Source organism: Xiphophorus couchianus, chromosome 21 (genome assembly GCF_001444195.1).
Source record: "Xiphophorus couchianus chromosome 21, X_couchianus-1.0, whole genome shotgun sequence".
Lineage (NCBI taxonomy): Eukaryota > Metazoa > Chordata > Actinopteri > Cyprinodontiformes > Poeciliidae > Xiphophorus > Xiphophorus couchianus.
The window spans coordinates 16,142,799-16,160,915 of NC_040248.1; the positions used below are offsets into that span (position 1 = coordinate 16,142,799).

Sequence of the window (18,117 nt, forward strand, 5' to 3'; positions counted from 1 at the left end):
CATTATCATTAACATCATTACACATCATACTGTTATCATTTGATCTTTTTTTTTTATTTATTTAATCTCATGGAAGAGCTTCAGTGGAATCTGAATTATGGTTCTCTGTCTAATCTGTTCTATAACCCAAGAGACCAAATGATGGATTACAACTAACCAATAAAATAAATCTAACATTTTATATAAACAATAAACCCTTTTTTTTTTTGTGTAGATATACCATAAATATTTTACTATTGGGTAGATTTACCATTTCAAAATGCAGACTTTTTTCTTTAAATAGAATGAACATGACTAAAATCTAAAAAAAACAAAATCTCTGGCAACATGTCTTGTTTCAAAAATTTATATTAGGTTTGCTTTGGTCTCTGACGAAATACTGAAACAGTGTTTTAAGAATCAGTTGTTATTCGCGGATTACTTATTTATTGCTGTTCTCCTAAAAACAGAAGCAATAGCCAGTTTTGCATTTAAGCTAATGAATGAAAGGCAGGTAAAAAAAAAAGCATTTCAAAACATCTCTTGGTATTCATCTGAGGACTTTTCTTCCCACAGTCATGTGTGAGAGAAAACACTACTAGGAATTTAACATGAAAGGAAATCCTTTTGCTTTTCTAAGTAAATCATTTGGCAATTTGTGGCTGGGGTGCCATCTAATTTCCGTAGGCAGGAGGCTTATCTGGAATCCAGCTAAATGGTCAACATTAAAAAAGCAGCAGAGAATAATGACTTCTGCCACTCAAACGGGTTTGTTTTGAATGTAGGCCACGAGGTTGAAACAAGGCTGATAATTTTATAGGATACTGTTTCGCTATTGGCTGCAATGAAGAGGCCCTTACACAGCCTTCGACCTATTTAAAAAAAATAAAAAAAAACCTCAGGTTGTACATAGAGATAGAACAGACTGTTATCCTCAGTTAATTACATTTAGGTTGTTTTTAGCCACTTTTTGATACAAAAAAATAAATCTTTCATCTACGTTTTCTGTGAAACGTAGATGAAAGATTTTTTTTTTTTTTTTACGCTGATAAGAGAGACCAGATTCCTATGTTAATGTTTAAGGAAAAGGAAATATCAGTCACTAAGTCTTCAAATTCCGCATGAAGTAGCCTCACTCTTGACTTTAAGAGTTTATTACAGTTCACTTGAAAGCAATGTAGTAAGGCAGCTGCACCCAGCAGGAAAGATATTATTTAGTGTTTTGGAATTTTGGAAACTTCGAAGCATCCATAGTGGTCTTTAATGCCAGATGGTGAGAGGAAGGTGATGGCACCAGAGCAGAAACACAAGTTGGTTCTGGAAAAAAAAACAGTGCATCCACTGACCCTGTACAACATTCATTATCAGATTCTGGTGCAGGAAACTGATGGATCAAAGGTGCCTCACCTGTCTCCCTTATGGGTAGGTCAGACACTTAGAACCCCAAAATATCCACAAAGTCTTGTATTTAAATGTGAAATCGTAAGAAAAACGGATGTTTGATAAACTTAGAGTGGTAACACTTTATTCAAAGGGGTGTGCATAAGACGTTTATGACGTGACGTTTATGACACCGTCATAAACGTGACATAACACCTGTTATGAACATGAAGGAGTTTTCATGAATGTTTATGACTGTTGTCATGAAGTGTCATTTGGTAAATAATGACACTTTTAATGCAAAGTTGTACTAAAACTTGTATTTAAAGTCCATTCCATTAAAATTGCCAACTTTATATTATTCGGTAAATAACAACACTTTTAATGAAGCTTGTACTAAAACTTCCATGAAAAGTGCATTAAAAGTGTCAACTCTGCACTAAGGAAGTGCAAACAACAGTCATAAACATTCACAAAGACTCCTTCATGTTCATATGTCATTTTATGACAATATTATGCCAGTCTTCTGCACACCCCTTCAAATAAAGTGTTACCCTTGGAGCTTTAATTAACTGATTTGTTTGATTCCTCTAGATTTCTTTTTTAAGTAGATGCTAGTTTCATTATTTGTTCATGTTATGTTTTGTTTCTTAACTAAATTAATCAACATTCAAGTCTCAATATTGTATCTTTACTAAAGATATTTTAATCTCAATAACACATCAATTAGACTGATTATTTTTTTCAAAAAATATGCAATAAGATGTTTCCCTGATGAAGGAAAGAAAAACACCCTTTGCACTGATTTGTGATAGATACTACTAATTTATATTTAATAAGACTGACACAGATCTTTAATGCTTCCATACAATTAGATTGATTAATTGCGGATACATAAAGGAATCTTTGAAGCAGCTGTTTTATTTCTTATTCACAAATGTGATCTAAAATATATCCCACAATATAACATACACATATCCTTTGGTGACCTTTGCACTTGAACCTCATCACCTTGGTCAGACCCGCACATTTAAGAACACTGCAGTGAAGTTCAGGGCTTCTCCACCACAGCGAAATTAATCTGTTTTGAGGAGCACGGAAAAAAAGACAGTGAATTCCTTCAAGAAAGCGACCGCATAAATGAATGAGAAGCAAAATTCAAGTGTAGGATGAAAATGATTGTATGCTATTCCTGTGTCTGAGGTCAAGCTTCTACAAACATTCCTCTCCCAAGAGCGATGGGGAATAATGCTGAGTTCAAAGCTCTGTAGCAGCTCCTTGTGTAAAGCCTTGTCTCCTTGATGTTGTTTTTATTTGAGAGCTGATTACCCTTTGACAGACTAGAATCTCTGTGGAAGGGCACAAGGTCTCCCAGTTTTGATGGTCGGCCAAAGCATTTGTTTACAGACATGGTGTTTCTTTTTTAGAGGTTGGCTGCATACAACCCGTGTGTGTGGCGAAACAAAAATAACACTTTGGTTGTGTGCATTCATCTGGAGGTATCAATCAATATGCCTTCTGCTCTGCAGAACATTTTCTTGTGACTCAAGCCAGCCTCTCCAGACGCATGTACAATCGTTGCAACTGGAATCTTTAAAGCTCGGCATTAACACCGAAGAACATCCCAGGATCTGACTCCCACACGTTAAAAAGATGTAAAACCACGCAGACACCCAGCCAAGCATGGACGCAGCTACAGTCAGCTTGTGTTAACAAAGCACTTCCTACTCAGAGGCCAATTTGTTTGATTCCTTTTGCTGCTTCTCTTGATGTATTAGACTTTAAAGAGCATCACCCATATGTGCTCTGCAATCAATAAAGATTTCATGTGATTTTGGGTGTTTTTTGGGTTTTTTTCAGTGAGAAACCCGGTCAGTCAGTCTGTTTTGGCAAAGTTGGCTTTTCTGCTTCGACTAGCATTCCTACAGCATATGAGCTTTCAGAGGCCAAGTTTAGTAAATTGGAATGACGATACCTCGTTTTTCACTTCTTTCTCAACACACCTTCCAGATTCCACAACGATGGTCGCATGTTGGATGTCTACCAGCGACTCACCGCCAAAGAGGGCGTGTATTTCCTGCCTGAAGACCTCGAGTTGTCAAATCAGGAACTCAGCTACATTGTCAAAAAGGCAGAGCAGTGGAGAGGCTTCAATGGAGAGAGACGTAAGGTAAACTCATTACCAAGCGGGCCTTCCGCATTTTTCTTTTTTTTTTTTTATCCAAGTAAAACTCTTGAAGATAACCTGGATAAAATACTGTTTTCTTAAAGTCATAATGATGTGTAAGGTCATTAATACTAGGATGATTGATTAGTTTGTGCAAAACAAGTAATCTTAGGTGCAGTGGGATAGGAGAGCTGTGATCCAAATGTAAATTTGAAGGCAGCTTAGAACTACGGTTAATGTGGCTGTAACAGTTACGGTAGTTCAGTATTCACTAGCAACTTTATAGGAGAAATTCCACATACCAGGATGTATAGCATGGACTGATTTCATGTCATTTCTTTAGTTACATGTGAGAATGCTGAGATCCATCTCAGAGGTCTTTAGTTTCATTCTAATTAGTACAAGATAATTACCAAAACAGAAACTCGACTAGCGCGCTGCCTGATTAGTCTATAAAAGCCCATTTTGGAAGATATTCCATTAAAGAAAGACCGCTCAATCAAAACACAACGTGAACTTCGTGGATGTGTTACACCGGGCATGTCTTCGTGTCAGGCAGGGCAACTTCCCAGGATGTATATTCACTTGAAATTATAGCTGTCAAATGTTTGACAGCCCGGTAAAGGTCAGCTGTAATGTCATCGGGGTGTGTAGTGGTGCCGAGCGTACAGATGATGTCGAATCTTTGCAAGACTGAAAATGTGACTTAGAGAGATAAGGGAAATAGAATGAAGTGATCACACTGTAGACACTTTTCAGTGTAATCTGTGGTATTTATATAGTGTTATAGTGGCTAAGGCTGAGCATGCTCATGGTAGTCACAAAATGTGAACGTAACAATGCTGTTTTTGATCGAAGGAACCAGCACTGAGTCTGTTAGACATTTGACTACCTATTAACCCAACCCAAGAGTAAACACAGGCTAGAATCTATGAGGCTCTTAGACAAACCCTCAGTATTTCAAGGTGATGTTAGTAGTGCTATTTTTGTAGTGATCACTAGTTGATAACTTGTATGCCTGTCTATACTTTGAAATGTACTCTGAGGTGTGTACACCTGTTACGTGCACGTGCTTCAGAGTCTGTCTGGATTTCACAAGCAGAGGGATAAAACTAATTTAGTATTTTTTTATAATAATGTAAAATGAGATATTCGTAATGTGAACTTTAAAGTCAGGAATGCGGTCTTTGTTACGATTATTCAACTCAAGAGCTGTGAACATGAATTTCTGTAGTTTTGAACTGAACTTTAAGCTAGTTCAATAAAAGTCCAAAATACTCTCATCATAAGCGAGAAATCCAATTGAAGATCACCATTTTGATGTAAGTTGGATATTTATATACATTTAAAATTCAGTTTTAGTTAACTCCTTGTATGCTTCAACTGTGAGGAAAAAACTGTGTGGAACAAAGATGTTTCTTGAAAGCCGACTAAACTTATAGTGTGTCAGACCTGTTTTTTTTATTTTTTGTGTGTGTTTTATTATGTTAAAGCCTCTTATTAAGCAAACATCCTATTTAGCATCAGGGAAACGCTTGCTGTGGTACACTTCTTTATTATCCTTCCATTACTGTATCCTTCCCTCCACAGCAACAATTCCACCATTTGTCATATTGCACCTAATTTGCTCTTATTACTCTGATAAAATGCTAACACATTCTGTGCCATGATGAAAATTTAGGTTTATTACAGCTTAACATTTTCATATTATATAACTAGACAATATTTCATCAAAATAAGATAGGCCTTGCCATTATTTTATAATTATTGTCACAATTTCTTCTGTGCAAAAGGGTCACTTTCCTAACTCAGCAAAGACATATCCCTATTAAACTAATTTGCCTACATGCAAATTTCTGTCATTTTCCCCTCATTAACTATTTATCATAGACAGGGGGAAAAAAATATATATTCATGAAGGAAAGGAAAGGAGAAGCCCGACAGAGCCGAAACTAATATTTTGCAACTCTAATGATTTTTTGCATTCTTAATTAGATAGAATAAGGTTGATATGATTAGGTCAGGATGTAGTGTTTTTCATTAAAAATACATTTCAGAAACTGTATTCCAAGTGTGCCCTTGCAATTAAATAATGAATCTGGTGCATTCCTTATTACGGACCCAATTAATATCAGAGGCAAGGGCGTAATTTTAATAACAGTGGGCTACAAGGCCTTCATTAGCTCATTGAGAGAAAGGAGGGATGAGGAGGAGGAAAACAAGGTACTCTCAGGAACAGCTGCAGTCTGCAGCAGTGTATTTTATTTTAATTTTTTTTTTTAGTTATTAACAATGCATTCCCAAAAGTGTAGCATATGACATTTTTTCACATCTGCCATCTTAGTCAAACAAGCTCAAATATTGTCTGTTTTGGCTAATATGATGACTGTTGTTAACTCAGAACAACTAAAAAGACTGATTTGAAATTAAAACTATTGTAAGGCTTGTCTGTTGAGCTTAAAAAGGATTCCAATTTAATACTGGGATATCACCATTAAAAAATAGATTATGACACATGAGTATATCTATTCTGAATTAATTAGTAAAGTGTAATTTAACAATCAATTGTATTATAAATAAATATAAAGGCAAAATGCTGTGAGCTTGCTGCAAATATCATCTATGGATGATATTTGATGACAGGCGCGTTACTGGTTTAGAGGGCATGACTGAAAAGGCTCTATTTCGCATTAGAAAATCAACATATTCACTTTGAGAAACCAAGGATTTCCAAGGTCAACCCAAGTTTTTTTTGCGGGGGGTGGCGTGGGGGCTCTGAAGTTTGATAGCATTTGACCTTTAAAACTGTGACAAAAGCACAAAAACTGACTGCTGCCTTTTTTGTGGCAAAAGGCCACAAAAAACTACGTCTCAGGAGAATCTTCCCTTTTGATGCCCAACATTTTGTTGATACTGTGACAAATTTTATACCTTCATATAATTCAATAAGTCAAAATAAAATTTATTTGCAGTGTGCACAGCCACAAGCTAGTCTTACTTTTAACACTTTATTGCTTTTTCCTATTGCTATCACATAATTAAACTCTGCCAAACAACATAAGAGGCAATTATAATCAGATAAAAACTCACTTCCTGAATTTGCTGTGTTAAAACAAAGAACTCAGCAAAATCTCAGTATTTCTATATTTCCCTCCAGCTCTGGAACAACAAAAGGGGGGGAAAAAAATCCATCCTTAAAATGTCCTGTTATTATCAAACTTGTTATTTTCACATAGCAACTCTGAAATTTTTATTCTTATATCCTACAAATTACCTCAATATCAGATATTTTCCCACACTTTGGGGTCATTAAGCTTCCTTTAAATATGTACATATTTCTGACAGAGGTAGAAATAAAATCAAAAACTCTCATTGGTGCATCACAGCTCATAAACTAATAATGTACCTGCTTGTGTGCTTTTTCAATTGATTGGACTTAGATTAACTGCTCAAACCGCGGAGTACAGCTGACCGTGAGATTGCATCAAACTCATAATGTTGCCCAACTTAAATTCTGAAGAAAATACTTTTGCTTGAAATTTTTAACATACCTTTTTATGTTGCAATAAGTAGGAATGATTAAGTTCAGTGTTTGTCACTGCTTTAAAACTTAAACTTTAAAACAAATAGATTTATGTTTGAAGGAAATTTGGAAAAATTGTAAAGCCTATGACAATTTATTTATTTATTTTTTTACCCTTCTATACTACCCTGGCTCTGTGAATGTAAGTGGTTCAGTTCAGCTTGGTAATGAGCCCCATTAATTATGTAAAGCCAGTGATGCAGATGGACCTAATTAATTGTCTCCTGTCACCCCGTTGATTACTGTACCTGCAAGGGAGGTGTTAATTTCTGTAATACTTAGGCAGGTATGCAAACTGTTTTGTTGGAGACACCGCTTTGACAATGACAGAGTGCAGCCCCATCAGCTTACCTGCTGCAAATATCTTTGTGCTATTAATTCAAAGTTTCCTTTCGGTGGTGGTGATATTTTTATAATTGAAGGAGAAAGGGAGAGAGGGCGGCTGCATGGGAGGCCCTGGAGATGTTTTCTCAACTTGATTGCATCAACATTTTGAGTACGTTTGCGCCGTTTGTCACTCTGTGTCTGGGTAATGGGGCACCAGCGGGCAAGTTTGGGAACACCCAAGGTGCTTTGCAACTGCAGCGTGGTTGGAGGCGCGTAAACCTGTTGAGAGTCAAACAACACATGTTGGAATAGCAGTGATGAATTTATAGCCCTCCGCTGCACTTTTTGGCAGCCCTGGTAAAGATGTGCCAAAAAACTTAAGCTAAAGTGAATACATTTTCTAATGGATAAGGATAATGTCACAGAGATCAATTAAAAATACCCAGCGTTTAATTTTAATTGAGGTACTTTCAGTTCAGTCAGGAGAAAAAATTACATGTGGATATTTTTCAAAAAGTCCTTTGTTCAAGGTCCCAGATCACTTTTGTGCCAAAACATCCAAATATTCTTAAAGATGCTGCCAGAATTTCAGTCAAAATCTAGAGTTTTTTCATGCAACGATCTCAAACACTGTTTAGCGGCTCTATAGAATAAACACACCCTCATTACAGACGATCCACTGTGCTCAATGTCGGACATGAGGTGCAGAGTGAAAAGCTAATTTGTAGTTTTGTCTGACCAAAGCCTATGCTTTTATGCAAGTGTCCGTCTCCGTTTAAAAACCACACTGCAATTAAATGTGTGATAGTAGGACAAAAGGCTTTTTTCTTTCTTTCTTTTTTTCCTTGGGGCAATGTGACGCAAAGATGCCGTTCTCCAAGAATGAAATTTGGCAATTTATTTTTTTAACCTCCTCTTCCTCACCGTGCATGGTGGTAAGTTAAACGGACTTCAGCTAAATTTATTTTATGGGAATTGTTAGGTATGCCAACTGTAGCAATTGAATTAAGGATTACATTTTTTTTTTCTGTGAGCTTAAATCTAATTTCACGTTTTTCATATGTATTTATCAGAGCTACCAGGGGAGTTGCCATTCACGAAATGGTTCATCTAGGCAGAAACTAAGCATGTAAAAGTATAACAAAAATACCATCTCAATTAAAAAACTGCTGTGTTTTGACCAGTTTTAATATTAGCAAAATGTCTACACAGCTACATGATCCAAGAACCCCTAAATTGAGATTTTCATTAAAATGGTTATACTCATATATTAGTTTATAAGTCTTTTCCTGTGGATAATAGTACTCAGCGCACCTGAATACAGACCACCTGAGATGCTTAGCTGAAACTTAAGTAATGGATGAAGAAGCACTGAGGAAGAAGGCAGGCGGACAAATTAGTGGGCTGTGAAAGGGTACACAGGAACCGCTGTCATGTAACAAAAGAACCCCCAGCTCCTGAGCAGGAACCCATAACAGAAACACAGGAAAACAGTCAGAGAAAGAGCCAAGTGTTTCATTTGCGCTGTGATGGTTTTCTGTGTCCAAAGACAGCTAGTTTTGTGGTCAGTGTGCATGTAAGTGTGTGTTAGTAAGAGACGGTTTGTGAGTAATTATTGGGTTGAACATTGTCTCCCCAACCCTGGTAACCCCTACCACAGAGCAATGTGGGCAGTGTGTGGCCATTTAAATGTATGAGTGTTTTTTATTTATTTATGTTTTGCATTGTTGTGCTTGGCTGCATGCGTGTTGAGGCAAACCTGCTCATGCACTCAGTTTGTGGATTCACCGAGTGCGTCTGTAGTCAAAATGCATATCCGTATGTGTGATTATCTACATGCATACCTCTCTTCTGTCCTGCATGTGAATGTCACATTTGGGTTGCGTCTTCAATTACATTACAGTGGAGATTTGTGTGCGTGTGTGTGGGTGTGTGGTGGACACTGCTGAGGGCCCAAAATGCCTGGGGGAATTGCAGGCAGGCAGCGACAGGAGCGACACAGCGGCAAGCACAGCAGCCACACTCAGAGCATTAGGGAGCTCAATATGAGATATGACTGCAAAGACTACATGCCAGTGTTCCTGAAAAGGTCATAGACTTTCCTAGGCACTAATGTGTGAAAGGGGTGCACAGTGGTTTTTAAAAAATATATAAAAAAAGAAATGAAAAAAAGGAGAAAAAATGGATCAAGTTCAAATGCATTTGCCTCTGTTGAAAGTTTTTATTGACAAAAATATGTTTGTGTGAGATTTTATAGATTATGTCAGTATGCACTGAGAGCCAACCTGGCGTTGCTCAAAAAAGTGGCAGAATTAAAAGAATTACAGTTAAGCCTAAAAAATAAGAGAACTCTTTTGTACCCTTGATTCATTTATGGAGTCAATATACTGTTGTAATTTTTGTTGTGCAATGGCATTTTGGAGCAATGAGTAGTGGAAAATATCTTTGTCATCAATTCAACATTGTGATTTTTGGTTTAAACCTTACCCTATTTGTACTTTGTTCCCAATATGGGAGCATTGTCTCTGTGGTTTAATATCCAGGAGACATAGTCAAACCTCTCAATTTGTCCTTTGCAATTCATCCTTGATGCAGATCATTTTCCACCACTGCCTGGTCTTTCTATACCCTCTGTCAGAAGCAGGGGATGAAAGATTTTTTAAAAAGTCAGCCTAAACAAGGAAATATCTTGTTTGGCAGTCCGTAATGTATTCAATCTATGAGTCAAACAAAAGGATTCAGCATTATGTTTGACCATTTCAAGCACTTATAGATCCATTAGTGCTGAGGAGCATTCTCCTATATTTTTTTTTATTAAAGGAAGCTTTGCCTGTCAGCCATCAAAACGCAAGCAGCTGGAGGAGGTAAATTGACACCAGGTTTGGACCACTTTCAGACACTTTTCCCTTTCTCTCTCCTCTTTCTTCTTTTCCCAAACAAGCCAAGTGCAGAAGAATTCTTACTTGTTTTCTTGCCATCCCATAATAATATGGGATAATAATAATATAATAATATGACACAGATGGCCACAAATTGAACTGTTGAAGGGAAAATTTTTAGGAAAGAAACAACACAGCAGAATAAGTCAACAACCCCGTAACACTTCCAGAGTTTTAACAGCTAAATCACCTGGGTCAGATCAGTGCAGTTCGCATAGAATGCTGTTAAGCCAAACATTTGGATGGATTATTAAAGGAAACAAGTTGATTTTATCACTTAAGAAATCTTACAGAGGATGCAGCCCACTTGCTTAGATAAATACTTTGTGTACACACGTATGGCACACATTCCCCAACATACAAGAAGTTGTACAAACAGCCTCTGGCTCCAAACAGGCTTTATTTTGATTTGACAGATCTGATGCTTTGTGACTGTCTGTCGTTAGTCAGTTCTTTTCTACTCATTCCCTTCCTTTTCTTTAAAGAGCTTGACCTTGGCCGCTTCCTGTGGGCCCGAGGGGCTGAAGAAGTCCTGGCGATCATGACAGGTGTCGCGCCTTAACAGCCCCTCGTGACATCTCAAGGACGGGATAGATATTTGGAGATTTCTTATTTTTCTATAAGGGGTTTTTTACTTAGAACCTTAAAGGGGGTGGCCTGGGGTGTGTGGATATGTGTACGCACTTGCACAAGTAATGCATGAGAGAGTGAGAGAGAGAGAAAGCATGCGAATGAAGGCATGCCCCTGACTCCCAGCCCTCATTCAGGTTATTGGCTTGGATACTTATCACCTCAAGCCTCCGAGGCTTGATTAGGTTGAAGCTACTCCAAACTCAAATTCTGGATATCAAAGGCAACCCTCAACTTTGGCATCTGTCTGCAGCATCTTAATACGAAGCCCGTCCCTTTAAAATTTAAAGAATTAAACATGGCATCCTGAGATATGTGCACGGCGTAGTTTGAGTGAGGGGAAACATGTTTTTGCACCACAATAGGATTACCTGAAGGAGGCATGCCACTAATGTAGAATTAGTTCAGTGGAAAGCACCGGGTATGTGATTGGCTTGGCTCTGGCAATACTAAATATCACAACCCAAATTCACAGTGGCTTAATGCATGAGTTCACATGCATCTGTGAACTTGTGTGAATTTGGCTTGGGCACGCTGTGGCAGATCTGAACTTACATATTTGCATATGGATTGCACTCAAAATTTAAATTAGCCCTTTGAATGTTTATCACTTGAAGAAACTTGACAACATAATATCTTACTGTCAGTCATTTATGATCTAAGCGAGGGCTTAAATGAGGACTTACCCTCTTGTTTCATCAAAGTTGCCAGTAAACTTCAGCATGCCCCAAAACAAACCTGGAGAAGTGATCACCTTAGGGCCTGGTGTGAGTCAGAAACGGCATGGAAGAAAAAGCTGAGCTGCTATCTGAGTTGTTTACTGTAGGTTGGGAGTTAGCTTTTATTTTTTATTTTTTTGCAAAGGAGATTAGTAACAGCAATTTATGCATATCTTATTTTCTGGATTATCTTAGGCACTGGGAGATGCTATCTCAATGCATAATCTCTTTAAAGTCGTCTAAAGTTGTCTGGTCTATTCTGACTGTAAATACAGTTATTCTTTTGCTTGTTTATTTTGTTCTCAAGAGTCCAGTTTGCTGTGTACTACTTTTGGCTCGAGTTTTCTTTTTTTTTATGACATCTTAATTGTGACTATTCAGGTCAAAACACTGAGGAGGGATGGTCACTGCTTTGGAGGCAGAGTAACTAGTGGAGAGTGGTTGAAAACTGCCATAGCAAACAAGCTGTTTGTCGGGGTGTGCATATGTGTTTGCATTGGATAAGATATATATAGATATAGATATATATATAGATATAGATATATATATATATATATATATATCTATATCTATATATATATCTATATCTATATCTATATATCTATATATAGATATATATATCTATATCTATATATAGATATATATATCTATATATATATATATATATATATATATAGATATATATATCTATATCTATATATATAGATATAGATATATATATCTATATATAGATATATAGATATAGATATATATATAGATATATCTATATCTATATAGATATATAGATATAGATATATATATCTATATCTATATATATACTCTGTATGTGTATGTGTGTGTGTCCCTTCATGCAAATATGAATGGGTGGCCTGTCTTGTCCAATGGTGCGTTTCACCAGACACAGACCTTTGCTTCAGCCAAATCAGGCCCAACACAGACCGTGTGCATCCATGCCATTTTCAAGCTGCTCCAATTATATTTTCTGACCGGCCACATACTGGCCAATTTTACAATAATAGCATATCTATTTCTGTTCTAATGGCTGACATTGCTTGGCCTATCCATGCATATATGTCATTGGTCCTTTATGCTTTATGGTCTTGGCCTGTTCCCAGCCATGTGCAATGTGCTGTGGCCTGTCTTGGCTTTGCATTTGTATGTGGTGCATGAACCCCATGTATAACCAAGTAAGATTGGGCAGTGGAACTTTACTTCACCTTACCCGTTTGCATGGTTACTTCTTCCTGTTAGTGGTAGCATAACAAAACTGACAAATGCTGTTATAGTTATTTAAGTTTGGTGTGTCTACTCTTCCTGGACTGTATCTCCAAAAGTGTTTGTTAGGAGAAAAGTGCCTTTTTGGAAAAAAAAAAAAAGAGTGTGCCAATAAAATATTCACCAATATCAGCATATTACACCTTCCAGCCTTAACTTTTGATAAGAAGCAGGGTGGATCTATGTTATGTTGTTGTTTATATGGGATTCTCTTTCTGCAGGCTTAATATTGTAGCTAAAACAGCATACTCATGGGATTAAGTAACTTTTTCCAATCTGTTATTGTCTTATTTCTGTTAGCCTGTGTGAATTGTAGCCTTGACTTCCTACACTTGCCTGACTTTATGTGGAGTTTTCTTACGCTGCTGTAATTTGAACATGTAGCACATTAAGAGAGACATTATCCCACATCCCTTGGCTGTAACCAGTAATAACTGTAACCAGAAACAGAAGTTCCTGACACCAACGACCATGCTGCGTACGAAATCTCTTAAATTTTATTTCCTTGTCATTCTATTTGGTTGGACGCCTAATGCTCATTTGGATGTCTAATTGCATTATGTTGTCTAATGATTGGCAGATTTGCTTTAAGGAATACAACAGGTGTTCGATATAAGGTGGCTAATGTAACTGTACATGGTGTAAAGTGTTTTCTTAGGTAGATTTTAATTCAGTCCATGACTCAAAATGTTTGTGCTATCCTTGTGCTTATTAGTTAGTACCAGACATCATGTGTTGGTTGGAGTTTCTTGATCCATCAGACCATGCATTATGTTTCTATGTGCCACAGATGTTTCTGTGGCATCAAACCTGTGATCAGGCCTCAAACCCAGACAAGGTCTTATTGAAATGATGGTTTGGTCAGGGAGTCAGGGGATTGACCCTCTGTAGCTTTAACTGCCTCTGTGCACAGTACCCTCAACCCCCTCTCCCCTCCAACACACACTCCAACCATGCTACTTCCCCCCACTACACACACACACACACACACACCCCTTCTATCACCCCACAGCCCTCTACACTCCCTCCTTCCCCCTCTCCCTGCTCTGCAGCTTCAAGCGCCCGCAGGCACTGGAGATGCACGCATGCGTTCACTCACTGTGTGGGGCTTTGTCTGTTTTGTGGGCTTAGATATATGTGTGTTAGCATATGTGTTACTGTGCTACTTGGCGTGCATGTGTGTGTGTGTGTGCATATATCTGCGGACAAAAGAAGTAACTCAGTCTACCTCTTCACGCACTTCACAACAATCACTGATGCTCCTTTTTGAGCTTTTTGTTCTTTATGTCTGTGGAAATGTCCCGCTGGGACACATTTAGTTTTGTGATTTGCAGAAACATTGGCATATTATTGCACTTTATAGGCATAGTTGTAAACATGCAAAGATAACCTTAAATGCTTTTATAAAAGTTAGAGGATAATCGTGGAAGAAAACCTGTTACAGGCTGTAAAATACTTGATACAGGAGCAGAGGTCCATCTTTGAGTGTTAAAATAACCGTAAAAATACAGCAGTGGTAATGACTATGATGGTATAGTTTGTGCCAAAGTGGTTTTTATAAAGTTCTTTACATTCTGTTAACATTCATAAAGCTCAGAAAGATACATTTTAAGCACAACCACAAGACTTTCCTCGTTTTAGCACCTAAAATAACTGAATTAGTAAGATTATTTATATGCATAATTTCATAATATATATGTCTTTTCATCACAAGATGTCTCCTCACAACAACAGTAAATCACACAGCCAAAACTTCATTTCTAACTTCATTTCCTACCTTTTCCTTTGGCCTTCATCTGACTGCCAAGGGGAATAGCCCTGCTGTAACCTTCCAGTTCAGAACCTTGCAGCATTTCCTATATTCTCCCAAATTTAAACCCACTGAACAGAGTTTCAACCCCTTCCACAGTGTCAGTCCCAACTCCAGCCGCAGCCGGGGCTTTCATGTGCGACTGACACATAAATAACCAAGTCTGTCCGCCACCCAGGCAAATTCAAATGCACCTGTCAAAGTGATGAAGCACCCGCCCGCAGGGAAGCATTGTTTACATTTTCACTCCACTCTTTGCAAAAGTGAGATTCTAATTATTTTCCCACTGTAAATTAAAGCCAAGTGGGACAGAACTATAAACCAAAAGGATCATGTCAGTGGAGAAAACTCCTGCCTTCTCACAGCATAAATTTGCGAGGGCTGGGAAATAGCTGGGAAAGATGCAGGTGGCAAGACCCGGGAAAGGTCAGCAACTTTGTTTTCAAGTGGTCAATGGAAAGGCAGAGAAAGTTGGGAGACAGGAAGACATGTACTGTACAAGTCACACACTGGTCAAGTTGCTAGACAAGCTCTGTTAGGCTGATTACCAACGAGAACTAGTTAAATAACAACATGCCATGAAACATAGGCCGAATTGTTACAGCTGATGCACAATGCAAACTATTCTTAGCAGAAAACCTGTTTTTCATGGTTGTTCTTATCTTACAATCCCAGATGACGGAGTGCCACGTTATTATGCCAGGGAATCAAAACATCTGAAACATGAGGAATATGCAAATAGTTTAAATCAAACACGGCGAGGTATATCTTGGAAAGAAATGCATAAACTGATTATGACAGCTATCTAGTTTGGATCAATCATTAAACAATCAGAGGGGTTGACAAGCCTGTTGTTGTCCATGCCTTAGGCTCCTGTTCTGGACAGTAGCCAGCTCGCCTGCTGGTGCAGACTCCTCCATCTTGCCTCCTTTCAGTACCAACCAGGCAAACATAATTTACACCGTCGACTATGTGCGCAAACATGTGTCTTAAAACATAAATACTGGTTGACATGTGCCAAGACTTTTCTCAATAAAATGTTAATATTTAGTTCACAAAATTAACTCTACCTAGGGCTGTGTTTGTTTGTGTTTATTAATCACTGATTGGTCCATGTCAGTATTCCAAAAGGTAGATTAATAATTGCATCTCTTAACGGTGAATGTTTTTCTAATTTGCCTGAAGGTCCTTTTCCTTTTTTGACACACTGTTTTGAGCACTGAAGAATAGCGAGGCTTACAACAAGGTCCTTAGGTTGAACTGCTTTGGTTGTCAGCAGGCTAAGCCAGATGGATTCACTGTGAAAAAAAAAAATGCTGTTCCATGAAAGTCAATAGCAGACATGCACTTAAGAACTGGCATGACACAAAGTGTCAGACAATTTGCCTTGTAAAAGTAGCTATACTGCCCTGAATTACAACTGAAAACATGAACGTATTTTGTGCAATATAACATTGCGTTGCAGCACATATTTTTTTCAAGTGGAAAGATGAGAATATGAGAAAATAGAAACATATTTTTCACAATAAAAATCTGAAAAGTGTGGAGTAAATTAGTATTCATCTCTCTTTGCCTTATAACCCCTAAAATAATTCCCCTCATTAAGTCACATAACTGAGTTCAAACATTTGCCGGGTAATGCAAGTAAAATCTCAGCTGTTCTGTGAATGTCTTTGGTAGACAACATTATTGAACTTACAGCATCGCAAGGACTAAATAGCACACCAGACAGACCAGGGAAGGTAAAGGCCAGGTTTGGGGGGAAAAACAATCTAAAACCTTTTGACACATCATAGGCACTGTTTAGTCCATCATTTGAGAATGAAAAGGGTATGGAACAACAGCAAATCTACAAAAATAGTGCTTCACTTAAACGGACTGTCTGAGAAATGTGTGTCCACACTCAAATGAGTGACAAGTCATGATGTATTGTTAAAATTGTGCTCTTCTATTCAGCCTGATTGATTTTTTTTCCTCATCATTTGCACTATGATATGGAATGGTGGGTGTGAAATTGCATCTTCCCCCAGAAAAAAACAGACTATATGGTGAACCATGGAGTCAAACAGCAGATGCTCTATCCCCACTTCCTGATCCCGTGTCTCTCCTTCTCTTCCAATGTTGATTTGTGGTAATGTCTGCAAATTTCAAAATTTATGTCCCTGCTGGAAAACATGGTTTGCCGTTTATAGTCTTCCACTAAAAGAAAACAAGACCCGTCTTTCCTGATACAAGTCAAATGACTGATGTAGACTCTATCAGATTTCTAAATACAGACCTCGACAATAAATCCTGACTTGATTGGGTTTGAATTGGGTTAACTCACTTGAATGCTATCTGCTTAACCCACAGCTGGCCTGTCTGCTCCATGCAGGCATTGAACCTAAATCAGTCACTTAGTGCTATCAAATGGAACAATGGTGGAGTGGAGAGAGCACTCAAGCTGGGGCTAGAAGCCAGAGTAGCACCATAACGTAACACAACAGACCAGAACAGAGTAGTGCTGAGCAGACAGGCCTCTTCTAATGCTCTTTCCTTTTTGTGTCTCAGCAGTGATGCTTCCTGAGAGCCATGGTGCATTGCATGAAATGGCATCATCCAAACAGAACACACAAACACCTTTTCAAGCTTTTGTCTAATCTTGTCAACTTGATTTCACGTGCTAATTAGTGTAGGATGGTAGCATGGCTAACATAAAACAAACCTATTTTCATGCAAGCCAAAATACATACTCTTGCTCAATCACAACAGAGAATTTGAGCAGGTGTGTTTAACCAAAGTGACGTATAGCATAGACTCGGAATGCATAGTGTTTCTATCATCACTGTACAGCTTGGTTTTCAGAACTCTGGTGAAGGGCCATAACTGAGTCACAACCACACATGTGGCCAGTGGAGGGAAAATATGTTTAATTTACAATTTGTTTAGATAACTTAAGAATCTAATGACATCCTCAACCAGAAAACTAGTACCGTATGTATGTACTGTATCAGACCTTTATACAATGATACTCTAACAATCTGTTACACTATAAATGCAAGGTAAGTTGTGAGAAGAGACCATTTCAATTTGAATGTTTATGTATCAGAGCATTTTCTTTTTAAAAGTTGGACCCGTGGGCCAGTAGAAAAAACATTGCTGCTAAGTAGATTCTCTGCAAAGTAAGTCTCACATGATATGCACATGGTAGGGAGATGATATCACATTGTTTTTAACTTGCGTACTACCAGAACTCACCTGACTATTTCTTGATGAATATTGTAATGAGCACATGTTTTCTTGTTAGGGGCAGGTCTGGTTTAGTTAAA

At 37.9% G+C, this 18,117-nt stretch overlaps 1 protein-coding gene across 1 annotated transcript in view; it reads left to right on the forward strand.

The window, feature by feature from the left end:
• Positions 1–18,117, forward strand: part of ofcc1 (orofacial cleft 1 candidate 1) — a 166,822-nt gene that overhangs the window by 134,258 nt on the left and 14,447 nt on the right. The window contains exon 24 of the mRNA XM_028005695.1: positions 3,370–3,529. Within this exon, the coding sequence (XP_027861496.1) occupies positions 3,370–3,529 (160 nt within the window). The remainder of the gene's footprint in view (positions 1–3,369; positions 3,530–18,117) is intronic.